A 19569-nucleotide genomic window follows, 5' to 3' on the forward strand; every position below is an offset into this window, starting at 1 on the left:
CAGTGGGTAAACTGAGGCTCAACATGTTAAGTAAGTTGCCCAAGGACCCAGATATTAGAAGGAAGAAGGAAGATCTGACCCCAGGCATCTGCCTTCCACATGGGATCTTGTACAGAGAATCTTAGCCCCAAGGTCCCCTGAACTTGAATCATTGACCTTAAGTGGTCTCTGGTGGCTCAGAACCACAGGCCTTGGGTTCTCTCCTGGTTTCGTGTAATGTTGGCCTCAGACATCGAAATCCAGATTCAAATTAACAAATACTTACTGAGCACCCATGATGTGCCAGACATGAAGATGCTGTGGGTGGGACCCAGCAGCTCAGGCTCACGGAGTTGGCAGAGGAGGGGGCTGTGCAAGAAGAAGTGGACGGAGGCAACGCAGGCCGTGGTAGTGCTAAAAGAGTCTGTGTTCCAGGAGATGCTGAAGCTTTCCATCATTGACATGCTCTTCACCGTGGCCAGCGTCCTGCTCATAGACTTCTTCCGGGGACTTTTTGTCCGGTACTTAAGTGACTACTGGTGTTGGGACCTGGAAAGCAAGTTTGTAAGTGAGATGCACAGTCCTCTGGGGAAGTTCATACGGCTAGATCCCCCTTTCCTGACGTTGCTGAGAGAAACACAGGGACAGGACAGGGGGTGGGGGGCACAGGGCTGAGTCTTCTTTTCATTCTGATGCTGTTTCCTGGGGCAATCTCCCCATGTCTGTGGGAGCCGAGAATCCTCTGCATGTGACTATCATGACCTGGCTTGGGCGGAGAACCGTGGAATCTCTTTTTAATCCAAAAGTTCATTTTCTTTTGTAGCCTGAATATGGGGAATTCAAAATAGCAGAGAACGTGTTACATTTAGTCTACAACCAAGGGATGATTTGGTAAGTACCCAAGTTTCTTCTTACCTTTTCTTTACAACTCATCTGGGTTAAGATTTTGATTTACTTGGTCTGGATAGGACATGCCTGTTATAAACAGCCATGAGAATTAAATAGAACACAAATTGTTCTTAATGAAATCATCTTACAGGTATAGTCATGTTCGTAATGGCTTTCTAAGCATTTTGCAGAAAGAAACAATAGAGGAAATAGTCTGTGTTTGGGCCAGTATTGATCACAGCCAAAAAAAAAAAATCTACAGGGGATCATTAGAATAAGCATCTGGGGAGGATCTAGATACAGCTGGGAGGAGAGGCTGCTGAGTCCCCAGAAGGAGATCCAGGAGTGGCTATGTCACAGCTGGGGCCAGGCCTGCCCTCGGCACCCCACTCCCCCTCCACGTGCCACCCTGTTTTCACTGAGGCTGGGCACATGCCCATCCTCCAGACTGACAGACCCATCCTAGGATGAGGCCAGAAACTTGGGAAATTCATTCACACAGGGCAGCTCCTAGCCAAGGCAATCCTGTTTCTAAAGATGCTGAAGACTTGAAAGGGACCATATGATCCTATATATGTGGGGGTGGGGGAGCATGGCTGAGAGCTCCCTCAGTCATCATCCCTCCACCCCAAGAGGGACCATGCACACAGTGCTATTTGTTAGAATAAAGCAAATGAAGACAAAGAAGTTTCCATACTTCTTCTTGGATGCTCCATACATTCAGAAAACACAATCTCTCCATAATCATTCAGTAAAGATGCATGAGGAATAGAGAGGCATCAAGTAATATTTCTTCCATCAGATTCTATATCCTTATAGTCCATCCACTCTGTTTTGCAAAATTTTCACAAATACAGTATTAAAGATAATATGTAACACTTATGTAATATTTGCTAGATATCAGGCACTTTGATAACTACATTAATCTCACATCATCACCAGAAGAAGAGGGATGAGTGTAGTCCATAAGATACTTGGCGAGAGAGGCCACATTCATATACCTTTTATTACAGCATATCATTGTCATTGTTCTGTTTTATTATGAGTTATTGTTAATTTCCTACTGCGCCTAATTCATACGTTAGACTTGATCATAGGTACATATGTATGTAGAGAGAAAACAGGATATATAGAATTCAGCTCTCTCTGGTGTTCTGAGCATCCACCAGGTCTTCGAACAAACCCCTGTAGGTAAGGGGAGGTGACTGTAAAAGCAAAAAAGCAACGATCCTCTTGGGATTTCTTGCTATTAATGAATGCAGGTACTAAGGACTGTCTTTCGTAAAAGCGGAGTGGTGTAACACACACTTTTGGACAGTGGGGTAAGGGTATTTGCCCCCTTGCCTGCGGTGAGGAGGAAGACAAGCCCGTGGTACACCTGTACGCAAGGGATGCTCTACATCGGGATCCCTCCTCACCTGCGGAAGGGACTGCCCCCCCCCCCACTGGCTGGAGGGCGGGCATAGGGTCTCAGCCCCCCAAATCTCAGAACCACAGGAAGCAGGAGGGGAACACATGCTAACTAACCAGCCTTCCTCTGTGGCTCCAGGATGGGAGCCTTCTTCTCCCCATGCCTCCCTGCATTCAACGTCCTCAAACTGATTGGGCTCATGTACCTGAGGAGCTGGGCGGTGCTGACTTGCAACGTGCCTCACCAGCAAGTGTTTCGAGCCTCCAGGTCAGTGAGAACTGAGGCTGCACCACATGGAGAGCTGAGGCTGGCCACGCTCTCCTCTCCTGCACGGGGTCTCCCAGCCGTCCACCTGCGAAACCCTCAACTATCTCCCCTCTGAAGCCACTTGTAGTCCCCTCTCTCAGATTTAATCATTGGTCTTTTCTTTTTCTTTTTAATGTTTTATTTATTTATTCATAAGAAACACAGAGGGAAATTGGTGGCTGGGTGGCTCAGTGGTTTAGCACTGCCTTCAGCCCAGGGCATGATCCTGGAGACCCGGGATGGAGTCCCAGGTCGGGCTCCCTGCATGGAGCCTGTTTCTCCCTCTGCGTGTGTCTCTGCCTCTCTCTCTCTCTCCTCTCTGTGTTTCTCATGAATAAATAAATAACATCTTTAAAAAAAACTTAAAAAAAAAAAAAAGAGAGAGAGAGAAGCAGAGACATAGGCAGAGGGAAACCTGATACCGGGCTCAATCCCAGGACCCCAGGATCATGCCCTGAGCCAAAGGCAGATGCTCAACCATTGAGCCACCCAGTAACTTTTTACTGGTTAAATAACCCCTTAGAAAATGCACTAAGCATAAATGTCCATCTTGATGGATGCTCACAAGCTAAATGCATGTAACCAGCACCCAGATCAAAAAATGGAACAAGAGTAACCCTCAGAAGCCCCACCTTGTACTCAATTCCACTTGCTACCAACCTCTCAGGGCATTAACAGTTCCTGGTTTTTCCTGCACTTAAGTGAAAGTGCACAAAGTCCGCACCCTTTGGTCTCAGGCTTCTCTGCCTCAGTGTTGCTCTGGGAGACTCATCTTGTGGAAGAAATGTCTTTACCCACGCTCCTGGTGGGCGCACCAGTTGCTCCCCACTGTGAGCTGTAATGAATAACACTGCCCTGAACATTCTCCTCCTGTGCTTGTTGGGAATACACTCAGGGTGCTGCTGCCGGCTCCCAGGGCTTGCACGTGCTCACCTCCAGCAGACAGGGCCCGAGAGCTTTCGTCCCCTCTAGCAGCCTTGTAGGAGCACCTCAGATGTCCCATAACCTTGCCTTATTCTCTTCTGCAGTTTCATTTTAGCCATTTTGATAAATTCATAACACATTTTGAACACATTGATTAGAGCCCTGTTGGTTTATTTTGACATAAGAGTTATTTATGTGGGTGTATGTCAGTGGCTTTCAAACCTTTGACCATAAACTACCTGCATGACAATGTATTTATATTTTATTTGGTAAACAGGACACATACTGGCATATATTCATTCATATGTATATTTGTATGTTTTTGTATATATTTATATGTGCATACATATATATTTATATATGTATATACACATATATAAATGAATATAAATATATATACACACTGTATATAGTATATGTGTATATTTGTTACATTCATTCATAAATATATATGTACGTATAGTATATACAGAAAGTTTTACAAATTAACGTGTACTTGCTTACTACCTTCTACGTGCTCTGATATTTTCTATTCTCTTCTAGTCCAGTTTATTTCATTAAAGAGAGAGACAAAGAGCGCTAGCTGATCGTCTCTCGATTGACCACCCTTCCTCTTTCCAGAGCTGTGTGCAGGGCCTTGCCGACCAAATAGATCGGAGCCGTCCTTGGGGAGGCCTGGGAGCCAAGCTCCCTAAAAGCAGCATAGAGCTCAGGTCCCAGGGCTTCATCCGGCAGAGCAATTACCCTGAGCAGCCAGTAGCAGAGAAGAGAAGAGGTTGGGCACAAAACACATTTAAGCAAGAGAGTCAAGAATCACCCCAAAGGAACCTAACCATCCTCAGACGTAGGAGACAAGTTCAAGGCTGGGGACAGAAGGGGGGGTCAGGGGGATAGAAGAAAAGCTCCGAGGTTCTTCCATGAACCAAGCTTACTTGGGGATGACGATGGGTTCGCCACTCCCTTGGCTTGAAGTGGACAGGTGTTCAGCAAATGTCTAGAAGATGAACAGGTTGGGCTGAACCATCGGCGAAGTCCCTTTGGGCACCTGTTTCTAGTTTGCTAAGCTGCCTGTGACCCTGTGACAGACCTTTTCCTAGCTAACAGCTGGAGGAGGATTTTTCTGTCTATACAGAGTCAGAGCTGTGGTTCTGGTGTTGGTTCTTGGGGCGTATGCATCATTGGCCACTGGCCGTAGAAGGAACTCAGCATGTGGCACGTGGTTTCTTTGCAGATCCAACAACTTCTACCTGGCGATGCTCCTGTTTATGCTCTTCTTGTGCATGTTGCCAACCATTTTTGCTATTGTTCGGTACAAGCCATCTCTAAATTGCGGCCCATTCAGGTAAGTTAAGCAGCTGATGGCCAGTGCGGCTGGGAGGGGAAGGGCCCCTGAATTGAAACGAATTCTCCTCCTGACTGATAGAACAGGTCAGCAGCAGAGGAAGACCTTGAACTCCCAGCCTGTAAATCCAAGACCAGTGCTCTTTCCTTGACAGCAGGCTGCCCTCAGAGAGGATCACCTCTGTGCTCATCTTGAAAAGATACAGCTCCTTTGAAAGGACAGTGGGCAGTGGCATAGCTCCTGTGCTATGGAGAAATTCCACCTGGCCAATCTTTCCCTTCCAGAACTCGGGAAGCTCTTATTAAAAACTAACCCACACCACCTTTGATTCTATGTTATTTATCTAATGGCATCAAAGCAGTGATTTCTAGACTTCTTCACCTCACATTTGCTTAAGATCAGTTTTGAAACTATATAGGACATTTAGAGTCTATGTTTGTATACATTTTTAAACACCCGCAAACCGTGACCACTGATTCCCCCTTCAAACCTAGTATTAATCACACCATTAGTTTATATAAAATCATCTTAGGATAATTATGTATCTTTCACATGTGGATATTTGCCCCACCTTTGAGAACTGGACTCTAGCCCTATAGCTGTTTCTTGATGGCTTCGCAGCCTCCTTCTGCCAAAAAGCAGTCCAATCTGGAGTTCTGTCTTTCTCGCAGTGGACAGGAGAAAATGTATGACATCGTGTCAGAAACCATCGAGAAGGACTTCCCCGCTTGGTTTGGCTCTGTAGTGGGGTACCTCAGCAGCCCCGTGGTCATCCTGCCGGGTGTGTTGCTGCTTTTGTGAGTACCGCACACAGCCTCCCTGCCAGCTTTGCGGGACTTCTGTGCCTTCAGCCAGCTAAGGAGCACCGCTTTCCAATAATCATATAAAATCATTGTATTCCCTGCAAAGTCACGTACAGAGCTGGATGATCCAGTCAGAGGCTGAATCACACGGGAGCCAGGGAGGTCCATGGCAGCCCCATTCAGGAAGTCACTAGGGCCACAGCTTTGGGGCTTGAGTGCCATTATCACCGTCTTATTGGCCAGAGGTTGAAATAATCAAGGGGTTTTACAATGCAGCTGAGTAGTTTCTGCTTGTTTTTGACTTAGAAGAAAACTACAGGGAGCGGGTCAGGCACTCATAGCATGATATGCTGTAAAACACCCCTCAGGTCCCCGTCCCGTCCTTATGTCCTGCTATGACCCTGCAGAAGTCCACATCAGGGAGATCACAAAGAAAAAAGAGAGGAGGAAGGAAGGCAGCCCCCTCCCAGTGGCTCTGGCCAGCTCAGGCACTCACTCACACCATCGTCCTCGGGGTGGGGTGGGGGTTGACTCTCCAACATGGGACCTGGGGGCCTCTGGTTCCCTCCCACCAGCCTGGTTGGGAGGGTGTCCTGGGCCGCCGACACCACGCGGGGCTCACTCATGGCCCGTGCTCTCCTGTTCCAGCATGCTCATCTATTACCTTCAGAGCATCGCGAGGTCCTTAAAGCTCAGCAACCAGCAGCTCCGAATGCAGATCCAAAATGCAAGTATTGCATCCTCTTTGCTTTGTCATGTGTGTCAGTCACACTGCAGGTCTGGCCAGCAAGGGAATACAGGTGAGGTCCCGTTTTCAAATTACAATGACTCTTGGCTACCCTGGGGGCATAAGGCCCTGCCTCCCCCAGGCTTCACAGAGTTATTTCTAAGAATACCCAGGGACAGCTCCTATTTGCTCAGGAACTAGCAAACTCAGGCTTTCCTCCTCCCCAGGGGCCTTGCTGATGCCTCGAGCACTTCAGCGCCCTCTTGCAGCTGCCCCAAGGCTTCAGAGTACTGGGCTCTCTGTGCCAGACCCCAAGGAAGGAGAAAGGGCCCCTTCTCTAGCATCTGAGCCCGTGCACTCTGCTTGGACCTGAAGACACACCTTTTTCATGACTTGGTCATCATTATCCCCTCTCCCATCTGGGACTTCACTCTCAGAATGGTCAGAGGGAGACTGACAGGTCCTGTCTCTGCACACTGCAACCCCCCAACCCCGCCCCAGGCCAGGACCAGGGAGACAGGGGTGGCACCGGCCCTCAGGCTTATGCTGACCCTGCCCCACGTGGCGGGGAGTGGGTGCCCCCCTTGCCTCATCTCAGTCCCAGAACTCTGTGCAAGAAATATCTGCCTTCTTCAGTTTTAAAAACATAAGCTCTGATGAATATCAATTCACATAAAGAAACAGTTCCAGCAGCAATCAAATAAGAAATGAGTTTGGAGCTGCAAAGGGCATTTTGGGGGAGAAACATACATCTTCCATGTTGTCAATCTCTATTTTTCTCTTGTATCTCAGGTTAACCATATTGGCAGAGTCTGTACACGGTCTTAAAGTAAAATTTGCTAGGTTAAACTTCAGGTGTTGAGTGTCAGCATTTCTCATTCAGCTAACAGGTCTGAGTCCCAAGTATGCCGTCCCCAAGTGACAGCAGTGGTAGGGTCATGACATTGCATGAGCAATGACACAAATCTCCCCCCACCCTCCACCCAAGAATAGTATTATTATTTCTTCCTGCTAAATCCCAAACAAACACATGCTTATCATTTGTATTTTAGGCCAGATCTGAAGATAAGAAAAAGGTCGCTCAAATGGTAGAAGGTAAGCATAAACGAAAATGCCAGGTGTCTCAATTGGTGACTATATTTAAAAACACAGCAGTTTAAGGAATACCACCAGTAAAAATTCCTGATACACTGGTTTTCACAATTAATGACGCACAATAAAATAAAATCTAGGGAAATAAATATTGGTTTAAATTTACAATTTTTACATCATACCCAGGCCTGTGAATAACACCAAAACAGGGCTGAAATCAGAAGGAAGTTTTGACAGTTAAAAATATACCTGCCCTACGACCCAGCAATTGCACTGTTGGGGATTTACCCCAAAGATACAAATGCAATGAAACGCCGGGACACCTGCACCCCGATGTTTCTAGCAGCAATGGCCACGATAGCCAAACTGTGGAAGGAGCCTCGGTGTCCAACGAAAGATGAATGGATAAAGAAGATGTGGTTTATGTATACAATGGAATATTACTCAGCTATTAGAAATGACAAATACCCACCATTTGCTTCAACGTGGATGGAACTGGAGGGTATTATGCTGAGTGAAGTAAGTCAGTCGGAGAGGGACAAACATTATATGTTCTCATTCATTTGGGAAATATAAATAATAGTGAAAGGGAAAATAAGGGAAGGGAGAAGAAATGTGTGGGAAATATCAGAAAGGGAGACAGAACGTAAAGACTGCTAACTCTGGGAAACGAACTAGGGGTGGTAGAAGGGGAGGAGGGCGGGGGGTGGGAGTGAATGGGTGACGGGCACTGGGTGTTATTCTGTATGTTAGTAAATTGAACACCAATAAAAAAAATAAATTTAAAAAAAAAGAAATTAAAAAAAAAAAAGAAGGAAGTTTTGACGTAAAGAAGAAAGAGAAACAGAAAATTGGAGAAAATCCCTAAGAATGTCTGTACTTCTCAGTGGCCATTTCTTCCTGGCAAGACCCCCCCTCGCCCCCGCCCAGGTCTCTGCGCCGGAGTCTAGCCTCCTACAGGCATGTCCTGGCATCCCCCACCCACACACAGGGTGGTGCCAGATGGGCACCCCCAGTCTCGAACACGACAGGTGCACCTTCTTTTCCCACATTCTCCAGCAGCACCTGGACAAACCTGCTCCCACCAGGCTCCTTGAGGGAAGAGAAAAGAGCCTCCTGCAGAAAGAAGGGAAACAGAAAGCAAGAGGCTGGTGAGGCCAGAAGGGAAGCAAGTGGGCAGGGATGGCCAAGAGAAACCTGTCTGTCTGCCCCTTGGGGCCACTGAGAGACCCCATGTGAGCTGGAAGGATCAACGGGCAGCTTTAAAATGGCCAATCTGTGTCTGCTTGAACACAGAGCTAAAGGGAGAGATCTGTTCCCCTGGGGAGTGGGGGGTGGGGCGGTGCTGAGCAGGAGCCACCAGCCCCGGGGGGGTCAGGTTTGCCCCACCCCCTTGTCAGAAAACAGCTTCTGCACAAAATACTACAGAAAGGGACTAGAGCTCACGGCATCAAACCCCACTGAAAGTCAAGTACTGTGTGCCAAAGGGACATAGTTAACTTTAGTTCACATTGTCTTCAAAACCGAGGGTCTCTGGGACCTCTCTTAGGAGGAATGGGGAAGTATCTGATGGCTGGTTTTTAATTCCTTCTACGTCTTCTTTCAGAATGCTCTGTGAACTGCTTCCAAAAATCCCAATTGTCCTATCGGCTTTATTATATGCATGTAGAGATAAACCACCAGAGCCCCAAAGCTGGTGAACCACCTGCTTTGTCTCTGGGGCGCGGGCGGGGGTCAGATGGCATCTGTAAAGCCTCAGGGTTCATGTGAATCCACGCTCCCTCCAGGCTCCAGCTCCCTGTGAAGAAATGATCTGAGTTAGCAAATGTTTGTTGCCCGTGGGATAGGTGTAGCTGCAAACACATACAATTCTTTGCAGACCCAGAAGACCCTGAATGGGTCACCTCCTCTTCTCACATCCCACCCTCTCCCTGCAGCCCGGATCCAAACCCAAGAGGAAAGCAGCAAGAGGCTTCCCAAGGACGGTGACCCCAGCAGCCAGACGTCCTCAGCTCACTCAGCGACGCCCCAAAGCAATGGCACTGTGGTCAGTTTGGACACATCCAACAGCAAGAGTGGCAGGGTAGGGACTGTTGGCCAGCGCACGCCCCCGAGTCCCCAGTCAGGCCTCAGCAGTCCCAGCTGGTCTCTTCCTGGCACCTCCAAATCCAGGCCAGAGCAGGACACTCACAGGTGAGCTGACCCACAGCATAGCAGGACACCTGCCTCCCTGCTGTGACACCTGTCAGTGAAGGCCCAGGGGCCATCAAGTGTAGGATAAAGAGCTCTTAGGGATCTGAGGGCCTTAGCAATTGCAGGGATGCAGAGCCATCAGATTCCAGGTCTACCAGAAGGCCACGAGGCCAGCTGGTATTGAGAAGGAGTGGAAGGGCAATTTGATCACACAGCGTGATCCTAGGCCTTCTGACAGATAACCTGTGAGCAAACATTCCTGCCAGCCTAGGGTATGCACTCCTCCTATAGCCCAAGGGGGAAAAGTGTCTTTTATAATTGTTATATCTTTTACCTTTTTAACTTCACACTGGCCATATTATTGGCAAGATCTTCTATATTTTAGGTGTAGGCTGGCCAAGTAAGTGGCAAGTTGTCTCTGTAGGACATGGGGTCAGGTGTGTGAGCCTTACTTATACATAGGAGATCACTGGAACCCCTGGATTTCCTTCACAGAGGTAGACCTTCTGGAAGGATGGACTGACCCGAACGCGTATGGAGAGTTATACTGGATCTGAACGTAATACGGTGAAAAGAACACAGATCAAACACAGGGGTTGGGGTTTGTGCTTTTTTCTTCCAGTGATGAGGTTAGCAAAGGACTTGAAGTCCTGCTACAGGGGAGTTGTCTTCATGTATCTGTAGGGTCTTGACAAGGAGGAGGGAGGGATTCCATTGCACTGGGTGGGCCCCAGGCAGGTTGGTCAGAGCAGCTGGACAGCTGCCTGGACAGTGCTCCTAACACGTGCTCTACAAATGTTATTCCCACCGTGTGCTCCTGGACAAGAGGGGGCTTCCTCGTGAAATAATTCAGCAAAGCACTCTTGGCCCTACCCCCTCCAGGGAGCATCACTGTGCGCATCATTACATTAAGGGCTCTAAGAATTCCAGGAGTAAAGACATCCATTTAGCCCCATTCCCCCAATGCACCTGCGCATCCATCCACAGAATGTGCAGGAACACTTTGGATCGTGCGTCAGGGCACCGGCAGAGAGCGCATTGCCCTTGCTCTCGGTGCTCAGAAGGCACGGGGCTCGGCCGGCGCCCACAGCCCAGGGGCTTCACCACCTCTGTCTTGCAGGCATCTCCGTGGTTGGTGCGCCAGCACAGGGGACCAGCACCAGGACACATCTTGCTCGCCCACGCCGCTGGCAAAGCACACCAAAGACATCCACGCAGAGCCTCTTTTCCGAAAAGACTTTCAGCAGATCAACGCTGCTCTTTGTGGTCCAGGGCTCTCCACCTCAGTGCCACACGGTCCTAGGTCCCATGCCCCCAGATACTACATCATTAATGAACGAGACTCTCGCAAAAATATCCACCCAACTCTCTGGCCAGAAAGACATTTCAGGATGGATGCCTTAGGGGACATCGTTGAGAGGTACCCCAGGAACATGCGACGCGGTGTGTCCCGGGCCCCCCCGCAGGATCGCTCTCCACAGCTGAGTGAAGAAGAGGAAGATGCCCCGGAGAGAGAGGTAGTCGAATGGTCTTTCCACCCACAGCCCCTGACAGGTCTCCAAGGGGCCTTTTATGTTGGCAAAAAGTCAGAGAGTCAGAGCCTGGGCCCTGAGCACCAGGGAAGGATGTACTACACGTCCTGGAACTATGGCTCTGAGGCTCCACTTGACAGGCTGACGTATGTGCAGAAAAAGCCACGTTCCCGGAATTTCCAGTATGCACAGCGCCCCCCAAAGCTCCGAGGCCAGCCCAAGGTTAAGCCATCCCTCGCAGAATCTGATTCCACGTCGGCAGCATCCAGCAGCGACCAGCAGAGCGGCAGCAAGGACCAGTACCTGCGGGCCACCCACAGCCAGGGCAAATTCCCAAAGTCTTTGTGCGAGCTGGGCAGGAGGAAGGCCATGTCCAGGCAGGAGCTGATTGCTGATCTGAACGACCTGACTTGTTCCAACGTCTAGGGGTTTCTCCTGGCATCCCCGTCAGAGAATCGCGGCCCTGCTGGATGCCGGTGTGGTCTGACAGCGTACGGTCCCCACCCTTCTGGAAGGAGACACGAACACAGAGTCCTGAGACACAGCCTCACCTCCCTCTTCTCCAGCAGCCGCATGCCAGTGGGCAGCACCCAGTGCCTCTGGAACATTAGGCTGTCATTTCAAAACCTCCATCCTTTCCCTCCATTTCGGGGGACACACATCCAAGGCAAGCCAGACAGCTCATCCCGATGGCCGCGCCTCTTCTGAGATGTCTCTGCCCGACCTCCATCCTGTGTGTGCGCTGCGTGTACCGCCGTGATGGGATGTCTGTTTTAGCACACAGAACTCAGTCCTCCCTGATAAGCATCCAGGAGGGATGTGTCTGCCCTTCGAGATTTCACTGTGCTTCTCTGGCTCACATGAATGATCAGCTTAGGAATGACAGGAGGAACTAAAATTTGAGAGCCTATTTTACTATCTACCAGGCTGCTTGCACCTCTGTGTTAATGATTCAGGGACCCTGGGATGGGAGGCAGCAGAATCTTTAAGGTTTATTGATTCCTTTAAGGATGGGAATCAATCCGGTTTCAGGCTTGGCTGGACCTGAGTGTCAGGCGTCCTCAGGATCCTCTGTCTTTTTACCTGTTAGCATTCCTTGTTGGTTGGCTTCATTTTCCCCTGCTGGTGACAGGCTTCCTCCAGGCGGTGGGGGGAAGAGCAATTCACAGCCACAGAAAATGCCAGGCTTATGCCACCCAGCTGACGAGCCTGGGGGAAAGAACAAGGTGTCCCTCCACACTTGGTGCCATCTTCACCTTTAAAGGCTGGTATGCCTTCTGTTGGCACCGGGCAGGCTTCTGCAGCAGCGTGGGTCAGTCTGCTGTGGTCAACCGAAGGGTGTCCCCTATTCCTGTCTCTGAGACCCTTCTTTCCACTCTAAATTGTGCCTTTCAATTTTTGTCTCCTCCATCAGCCTGAGTGCCTGTAGAACAAGGCATTGTTTGTTTATGTCTGCATCCTCAGGAACCAACACATAATCAGTATTGTACTCGGTCTCTATGGCTGTGTGACACACTTTGTGGTTTAGAGCAACACACATTTATCATCTCAGTTTCTGTGGGTGGAGGGCAGACACAGCCTAGCTGGGTGCTCTGCTCAGCGTCTCAGGCAAACTGTCACCAGGCAACTCATTGGAGATGAGGGGTCCCCTCTGAGCAGCCTCCTGTGCTTATTGGGAGAATCATTTGCCTGAGGCTGTGGGAGGCCCTCTGCTTCCCTGCTCCGTGGCCCTCTCCCCAGCACGGCTGTTTGCACCTTCAAGATCAGCAAGAGAAGCCCCTTCGGCTCTGAATCTCCTTTTCCAGGAATGTCCCTGGCACTTAGAAAAGACCCTACCTGATCAGGTCAGGCCCACCCAGAATAATCTCCCTTTTCATTACTTCAAGGTTAACTGGTCAGACACCTTAATTACATCTACAAAACCAGTTCATCTTGACCATATAACAGAGCCTAGTCAAAGGAGTGAAATCTCATCCAGCACGCTCAGCAGGAGATTACATGGGAACGGACGTCAGGGAACAGGAATGCTGGGGGCTGTGTCAGAATGCTGCCTAACACAGATACTTGTTGAATGCCAATGGGTGGGTGAACAAAATGAATGAATTACACTAATGAACGATTGCAAATGACGGGGTGAAGGGATTACCATCCAAGATCTCCTGCCGATTCTAACCAGAAAGGAGAGTTCAGTACAAATAATGTTGCTTTAAAAACAGACTCAGATGAACACTCCTCCCCAAATGCATGACAAGGTGCTGCATGTGTGTTCATATTTTCATGAAATATGACATATTTTCAATGTAGGTCAAAGCCATGATAGATCCCAGGGGTCACAGTCCGTTCGGGAAGAAACATTCTGCAACATCATGGGAACATGTGTTTGTCATAGGGGCACCCACAGTAGCAGGATAAGGGTCCTCTCTTCCAGGTGTTTAGTCTAGGGCTGAGGCTCAGAGCAACTTGGACACCGAGACATACTTTGGAAAGGCCCAGCCCTGCAGGAGGACCGTGTGTCCGCAAGACACTCCACCAGCAGGCCAGGCAGGCTCTGCATCATTCCCAAGGACACACGAATGTTGCCAACACACACCCACGGCAGCAGGTGTGTGTAGCACTTTTCCCAGAGCATAGCTCACCTGCACACCTCACTCAGTATCGGGCTCTGTCTTTCACCTAGAGAAATTTGAAAGATACAGAATAGTACAAAGCCTGGTGTGAAGAGCACCCCTATTCATACTGTGTCAGCCACTGCTGCAATGTTATTATCTTATTTCCACCTGGTCACTTTGCTATTATTAAGAAAATATTACAGATATCATCAAAGTGCAATAATCCCCACACATAGATCACGCTCCTCATACTGCCAAGAATTTGGTGTATGTCCATTAAATTGTTTATAGTTGGGATGCCTGGGTGGCTCAGCGGTTGAGTGTCTGCCTTCGGCTCAGGACATGATTCCGGGATCCGGGATCGAGTCCCACGTCGGTCTCCTTGCAGGGAGCCTCCGTCTCCCTCTGCCTGTGTCTCTGCCTCTCTCTCTCTCTCTCTCTCTCTCTCTGTGTGTGTCTCTCATGAATAAATAAATAAAATCTTAAAAAAATTAATCGTTTATAGTTATATATGCTATGTATGTAAATATGTACATCTAAACATCCATGAACAATGTGCAAGCATGTTTTACTCCAGAAAATACTATCAAAAAGCATGTATCATCCTACATCTTTATGTTTGACGTCTGTGATAAAATGTATCGATCAAGCTCCCTACATACTATTTCACCATATGAATAAACTCCGTATCTATCCATCTCCTATGTGTGAACATTGAAATCATCCCCACCTCAGCTAAGAATGTTGCACTCAACATCTTTGATAAGGCTTCAACTGCGCACGTGCTGGTGCCGACCTGGGAGTGGATGCTGGTGCTGCAGGAGGGGAGATCCTGGCGCACAGGACAGGAGTGCGTTCAGAGGCACCGGCTGGCTCCTCCTCTGAGTCTCCAGGCGTCCAGACCCCCATGCAAATTCCCCCTGCAGACCACAAGGGTCATTTTGCTTCCAGCCCTACCCAACCCTGATATTGCCACCCTATGTAAAATGTTGCCAACCTGCTGAAAAAAAAAAAAAAAAAAGCCCAAGTTATTTTAATTAATTTGCATTTCCCTGGTTGTTAGCATCCTCCTGTGTTGATTGGCCATCTGCATTTTCTCTTCTGTGAACTGATGGCCGACCCGCCTTTGCTGGGTTTTCTTTTGGCAGAGGCCACCAGCTCCAGGCCTTCGTCAGCTGCAGCCCTGCACCATCCAACATCCAGAAGCTTCGCACCTGCACCATCCAACACCTTCTCCTAACTGACGCTCCCCTACATTCCTTTGGCTCCCAGCCATGATCTCTGTGGGTGGTGGGTGTGGTGATTGACATCTGTCTTTCGATCTACCACCAGTGAGGACATGACCTACACTATGATTAAAAATCTCTTCTAAAAAGCCCTATGGAACAAATTCCTTTCGGCTGTCGGAAATCCTAACAACCGCCTCCATTAACTAGGGAACGTGATCTCCTCTTGATAGGAACGGTCTGGTAAATATCTCAGTAACCTAATGACGCACTCCCTTGGCCACTGCTTATGCCTCCAAAGTCACGAAGGCTAGAACATTTGGAGAAAAGTCTTTTGTGCATCTTTAAAAGACTCATTTCTGTAGTCTGAGGGTTATTTATGCTTCGCAGCCACTCTGTATACGTGCTTGTGTGTGTGTATGTGTGTGTGTTCCCTCTTTGTAGGTTTCGTAGATTGTTGAAGTTCTGATTTTACTCTTTGCCCATTTCCTGGTCAATACTGTATATCCTTAGGGGAAGGAGGATGTGGTCAAGTGTCAGTAAGCCCATGCACTTCAGAAAAGGAAGTGGGTGAGGGCCACGGCTCTGCTCCTTACTAGCTGTCAGGCCCGGTGTACCCTATGTAATTCAGTTTCCTTTTTTTTTTTTTTTTTTTTTAATTTTTTTTAATTCAGTTTCCTAACCTGTAAAATAGGATTGTGGTCTGCACCTCCTAGGGCTGGGCCCTTGTGAGGGTTGGAACATACAGCACAGGTGAAGTGCTCAGGACGCAGGCTGGCAAGTACACCTCAGTAACAGCTGTTGCTAAGAATAAACAAACATACACATGTTTTCAGGAGATTCACTTGTGTAGACAGCACCTGCCTGAGCTCACATAATAAATATAACATAATAAACACCACAGTCTAAGTGGAAAGCAAATACTCCATTCAGGAGCTTCTAGGGTTGGAGTGCTTGCATATGTGGCACCCCCCTCCGTGCTCTGGAGCTGGTTTGGGGTGGACACCGCCAGGCCCCCCCACACTGTACACACCTATTTAAAATTCAGCTAGGACTTCAGTGAGGTCTGCTGTGATAGCTGGGTTACTCAGAGGCCTGAGGACCTTGTGGAAGCGTCTCTGAGCAGGGGAGACTACAGACCACCCCCCAACCTCAGCTCTGAATTACAGCCCCAGGTCCCACTGAGCAGCTGGTCATTGGGCGGACCTCCCGTGCCCTGCCCAGCCCGCTGCTCATTGTGCCTGCCAGGCCTCCACAGACAAGGGGTTTGCCCGAGATCGCCCTGACCTCACCAGTCCTCTGCTGCCAGCTTGTCACAGGCCTTGGGGTTCAACAGTTTGCCCCTCCAAATATTTCATCTACCCAGTACTTCCCATCTTCTAAGAGTAAACATTAAAAGCTGTTACAGTACTAAAAAAAAAAAATTCAAAACCAATACTCCATTTGATAAAAATAGAAATCTCTTTAAGCGTCTGATGTCAAAAGGAAGTCACTTTGTATAACAAGACTTACTTTCCTTCAGCTTGTTTTCAGAGTGTTTTATCACATCCCCCCCCCAAATTCTGATAGGCCCCAGCCTGACCGGGTCTCGAGTTGCAGCTCTACAGAAATAGTCTACGCTGAATTTTTCAATAAGGCTTTTTTAATTTAAAAAGTCTTACATGTGGGTGCCTGGGTGGCTCAGTGGTTGAGCGGCTGCCTTTGGCTCAGATCATGATCCCAGGGTCCTGGGATCAAGTTCCATATCAGGCTCCTCACAGCAAGCCTGCTTCTCCCTCTGCCTCTGTCTCTGCCTCTCTCTCTGTGTCTCTCATGAATAAATAAAATGTTTTTTTTTTTAAGTCTTACATGTTGGTAATTAAAATAATTAAACAGTATATGATGACATAAAATTTAAAAAGCAATGTCCTTTGGCATTATTCCCTACTGCTCCCAATTTATTCTCTACCTTTCTAGAAGTCAATCTGCTAATCAAGTAGATGTATAAACATATACAAACATCTCTAGTTATTTCTCTCTCACTCAGGATATATACATATATGACATATTATACATAAAAATTATTGTATGCTAAGCACCAGTCTAATTGTTATTCGTCTATTACAACCTGTGACCCACTTGTTAACTTTATGAGGTAGTAGTACTATTATTCATTTTCCAAAGAAGGATACTAAAATCTGCAAGGAACAGTGACTTAACCACAGTCACAGCTAGTAAGTGGTGATGCTGGGATCTGAACCCAGGCAATCTGAGTTGAGCACCGACTCTCTTACCTACAGTACTCTTGTCCTGCAATTTACACATTTGGACTTTATAAAGTCCTTATGTGTGTGTGTGTGTGTGTGTGTACACATATATACACACCTTTATATATATATTAATATATTTTTATATATACTTTTATATATCAATATACTTTTATATATATAAATATGATTATATATATATATAAAATACATTTGATGGAGGGATAAGAACTTAATATTAAGCTATGTTTAAAGTTAAGTTTTAAATACCATTTATTTCCTTTGTAGAGAATAAATTGCTCTTGGCTAGAATAGTCTATTCATATCAACTCTATTTCTAGACTGCTGCCTGAGCTCTAGGGAGCATTTCCTGTTCCAGCCCCATGTTCCTTCATCAACAGTGTCACACTGTTTCAATGGCTACATAATTTTCTACCAAATGAAAGTCCTGTCACTTTCTTTACTCTATTGACAAAGACTGTTTCCCGTTGCAAGATCAATCTTACCCGTCTTTGTGTAGGAGGTGATAGGTCAGAACACAAACTAAAATTTTAAGATAGCTTGTTTTCTTCCCAGGTTACATGAACTTACACTCCGCCCTCCGTGTATAAAAAAAAGTTGTTTCTCCATCCACTTGCCAACACAGGGAATTAAAAACCTCTTCCTATCGACCCATTGGATGGGTATGCATGTGCCCTCTTGTTTTATTCAGGAATTCCCTAGCTATGAAAGTTCTGTATCTTTTCATATCTTTATTCCCCCTGTTAATTTATTTCTCTGCAGAGTATCCGTTCACTTCTGATGTATTTGTTTTGTCTTCTGGGTTGTCTGAAAATTTCCTAATAATTTATAAGAGCACTTTGTACATGAAAAAAATTTACTTTCAGCCAAAATATACTCCAATTTTTCCTTCAGACTATTACCTAACTTTTTTAAAAAAAAGATTTTATTTATTTATTCATGAGAGACAGAGAGAGGCAGAGACACAGGCAGAGGAGAAGCAGGCTCCCTGTGGGAAGCCAATGTGGGACTTCATCCCAGGACCCAGGGATCACAACCTGAACCAAAGGCAGATGCTCAACCACGGAGCTAGCCAGGTGCCTCTATTACCTAACTTTGTATAGTATTTTTGATGTCCTTAATTTTTTTTAAAAAAGTGTGGTTACCTTATTAGTTTTTTCTTTTATGGCTCCTAGGAATACCTACACGCGTCACTTCACTTGCCCATCACCATGGCACACAGAGACACCTATTAGTGTCCCATTTCCCCTTGGAGCAGGCTGAGGCTCCAAGACGTTAAGAGACTTGACCCAAGCCACACAGCCACTACTGGGTGAAACTGGTCCAAACCCTGGGACTCCCTCATTCCTCATCCGGGGGCTTCTTTAAAAGCTGGCAGCCCATTGCATCTTCAGAAAAGAGTTTCAAGTCGTCCTTTTATTTAGAACTGGTTTTTCAAACCTTTAAATGAAACGATCAGCAGACCAACAGAAGCACAAATGACCTCCGTGCTGACGTTTTCGGATATTTAGTTGAAGAGGAAACTGAGCTTGCTTGCCATTCACACGTTGGGGAGGTGACCCCACTGGCGCCCCAAGACGGGAGCCACCTGCACGCAGAGACCTCCCCCAGCTGCCCGCGCATCGCAGCGTGCGGGACGCAGCCCCTTAGGTACTCCGGCCCAGAGAACCAAACACCAGAGAACAAGGTGAGGGCTGATGTACGGAGGTGGGGAGGGTGGGCATGAAGGAGGCACCTGTAGTGATGAGCATGGGGTGTTGTCAGTGATGAACCACTGAATTCTACTCCTGAAACCAACATCGCACCGTATGTTCACTACCTAGAATGTAAAGGAAAACAAAGTGCCCAGCACTGAAGGCACCAGGCGCTCACTCGGCCGGGCCCCCAGGGGTTCAGCCCCAGGGGAGGGGGCTCCCCAGCTCCCCAGCTCCCCACTTCTGCAGCCCCTGCGTCAGGGGCACAGACTCCCCGAGTCCACCGGGGGGTCACTGCCGGAGGAGCCCTCTCGCCTCCGGTCCGCCGCCGCCCGCCGCGCAGGCCTCACCGTCGCCCGTGGTCCCGCGCACCTCCTGGAGCCCGCGGCAGCCGCCCCTGCAGCTCATTTCTGCGGATCCCCGGGCGCTGCGAGCGGAAGTCCACGCTCCGGGGCCGCCCCGGCCGCGCAGGGCCCCTCCCAGGCGGGGGGCGGCCCCGCAGGTCTGCAGCGCGCCACCCGGACCGCCCAGCCTGGCTCGGCCGGCTCCGACCCTGCCAATCTCGGGGCGGGGCGG

At 48.3% G+C, this 19569-nt stretch overlaps 1 protein-coding gene and 1 long non-coding RNA gene across 2 annotated transcripts in view; one reads left to right on the forward strand and one right to left on the reverse strand.

Annotated features, from left to right (window-relative positions):
• The window catches only part of TMC3 (transmembrane channel like 3), a 40178-nt gene extending 25877 nt beyond the window's left edge, over positions 1-14301 (forward strand). Inside the window, exons 13-21 of the mRNA XM_077858472.1 lie at positions 415-543; positions 803-870; positions 2417-2545; positions 4740-4850; positions 5522-5647; positions 6302-6380; positions 7433-7475; positions 9410-9665; positions 10786-14301. Coding sequence (XP_077714598.1) covers positions 415-543; positions 803-870; positions 2417-2545; positions 4740-4850; positions 5522-5647; positions 6302-6380; positions 7433-7475; positions 9410-9665; positions 10786-11623 — 1779 coding nt within the window. The 3' untranslated portion in view covers positions 11624-14301. The remainder of the gene's footprint in view (positions 1-414; positions 544-802; positions 871-2416; positions 2546-4739; positions 4851-5521; positions 5648-6301; positions 6381-7432; positions 7476-9409; positions 9666-10785) is intronic.
• A 4394-nt stretch (positions 14302-18695) lies between these two features.
• Positions 18696-19528, reverse strand: LOC144298935 (uncharacterized). Its single transcript, XR_013365774.1, has 2 exons — positions 19344-19528; positions 18696-19118 (listed from the first exon to the last, which is right to left on the reverse strand). It is a non-coding gene; the product is annotated as an uncharacterized LOC144298935 (long non-coding RNA).
• Between the last annotated feature and the right edge of the window lie 41 nt (positions 19529-19569).

The sequence above is a fragment of the Canis aureus genome, chromosome 2 (genome assembly GCF_053574225.1).
Source record: "Canis aureus isolate CA01 chromosome 2, VMU_Caureus_v.1.0, whole genome shotgun sequence".
Lineage (NCBI taxonomy): Eukaryota > Metazoa > Chordata > Mammalia > Carnivora > Canidae > Canis > Canis aureus.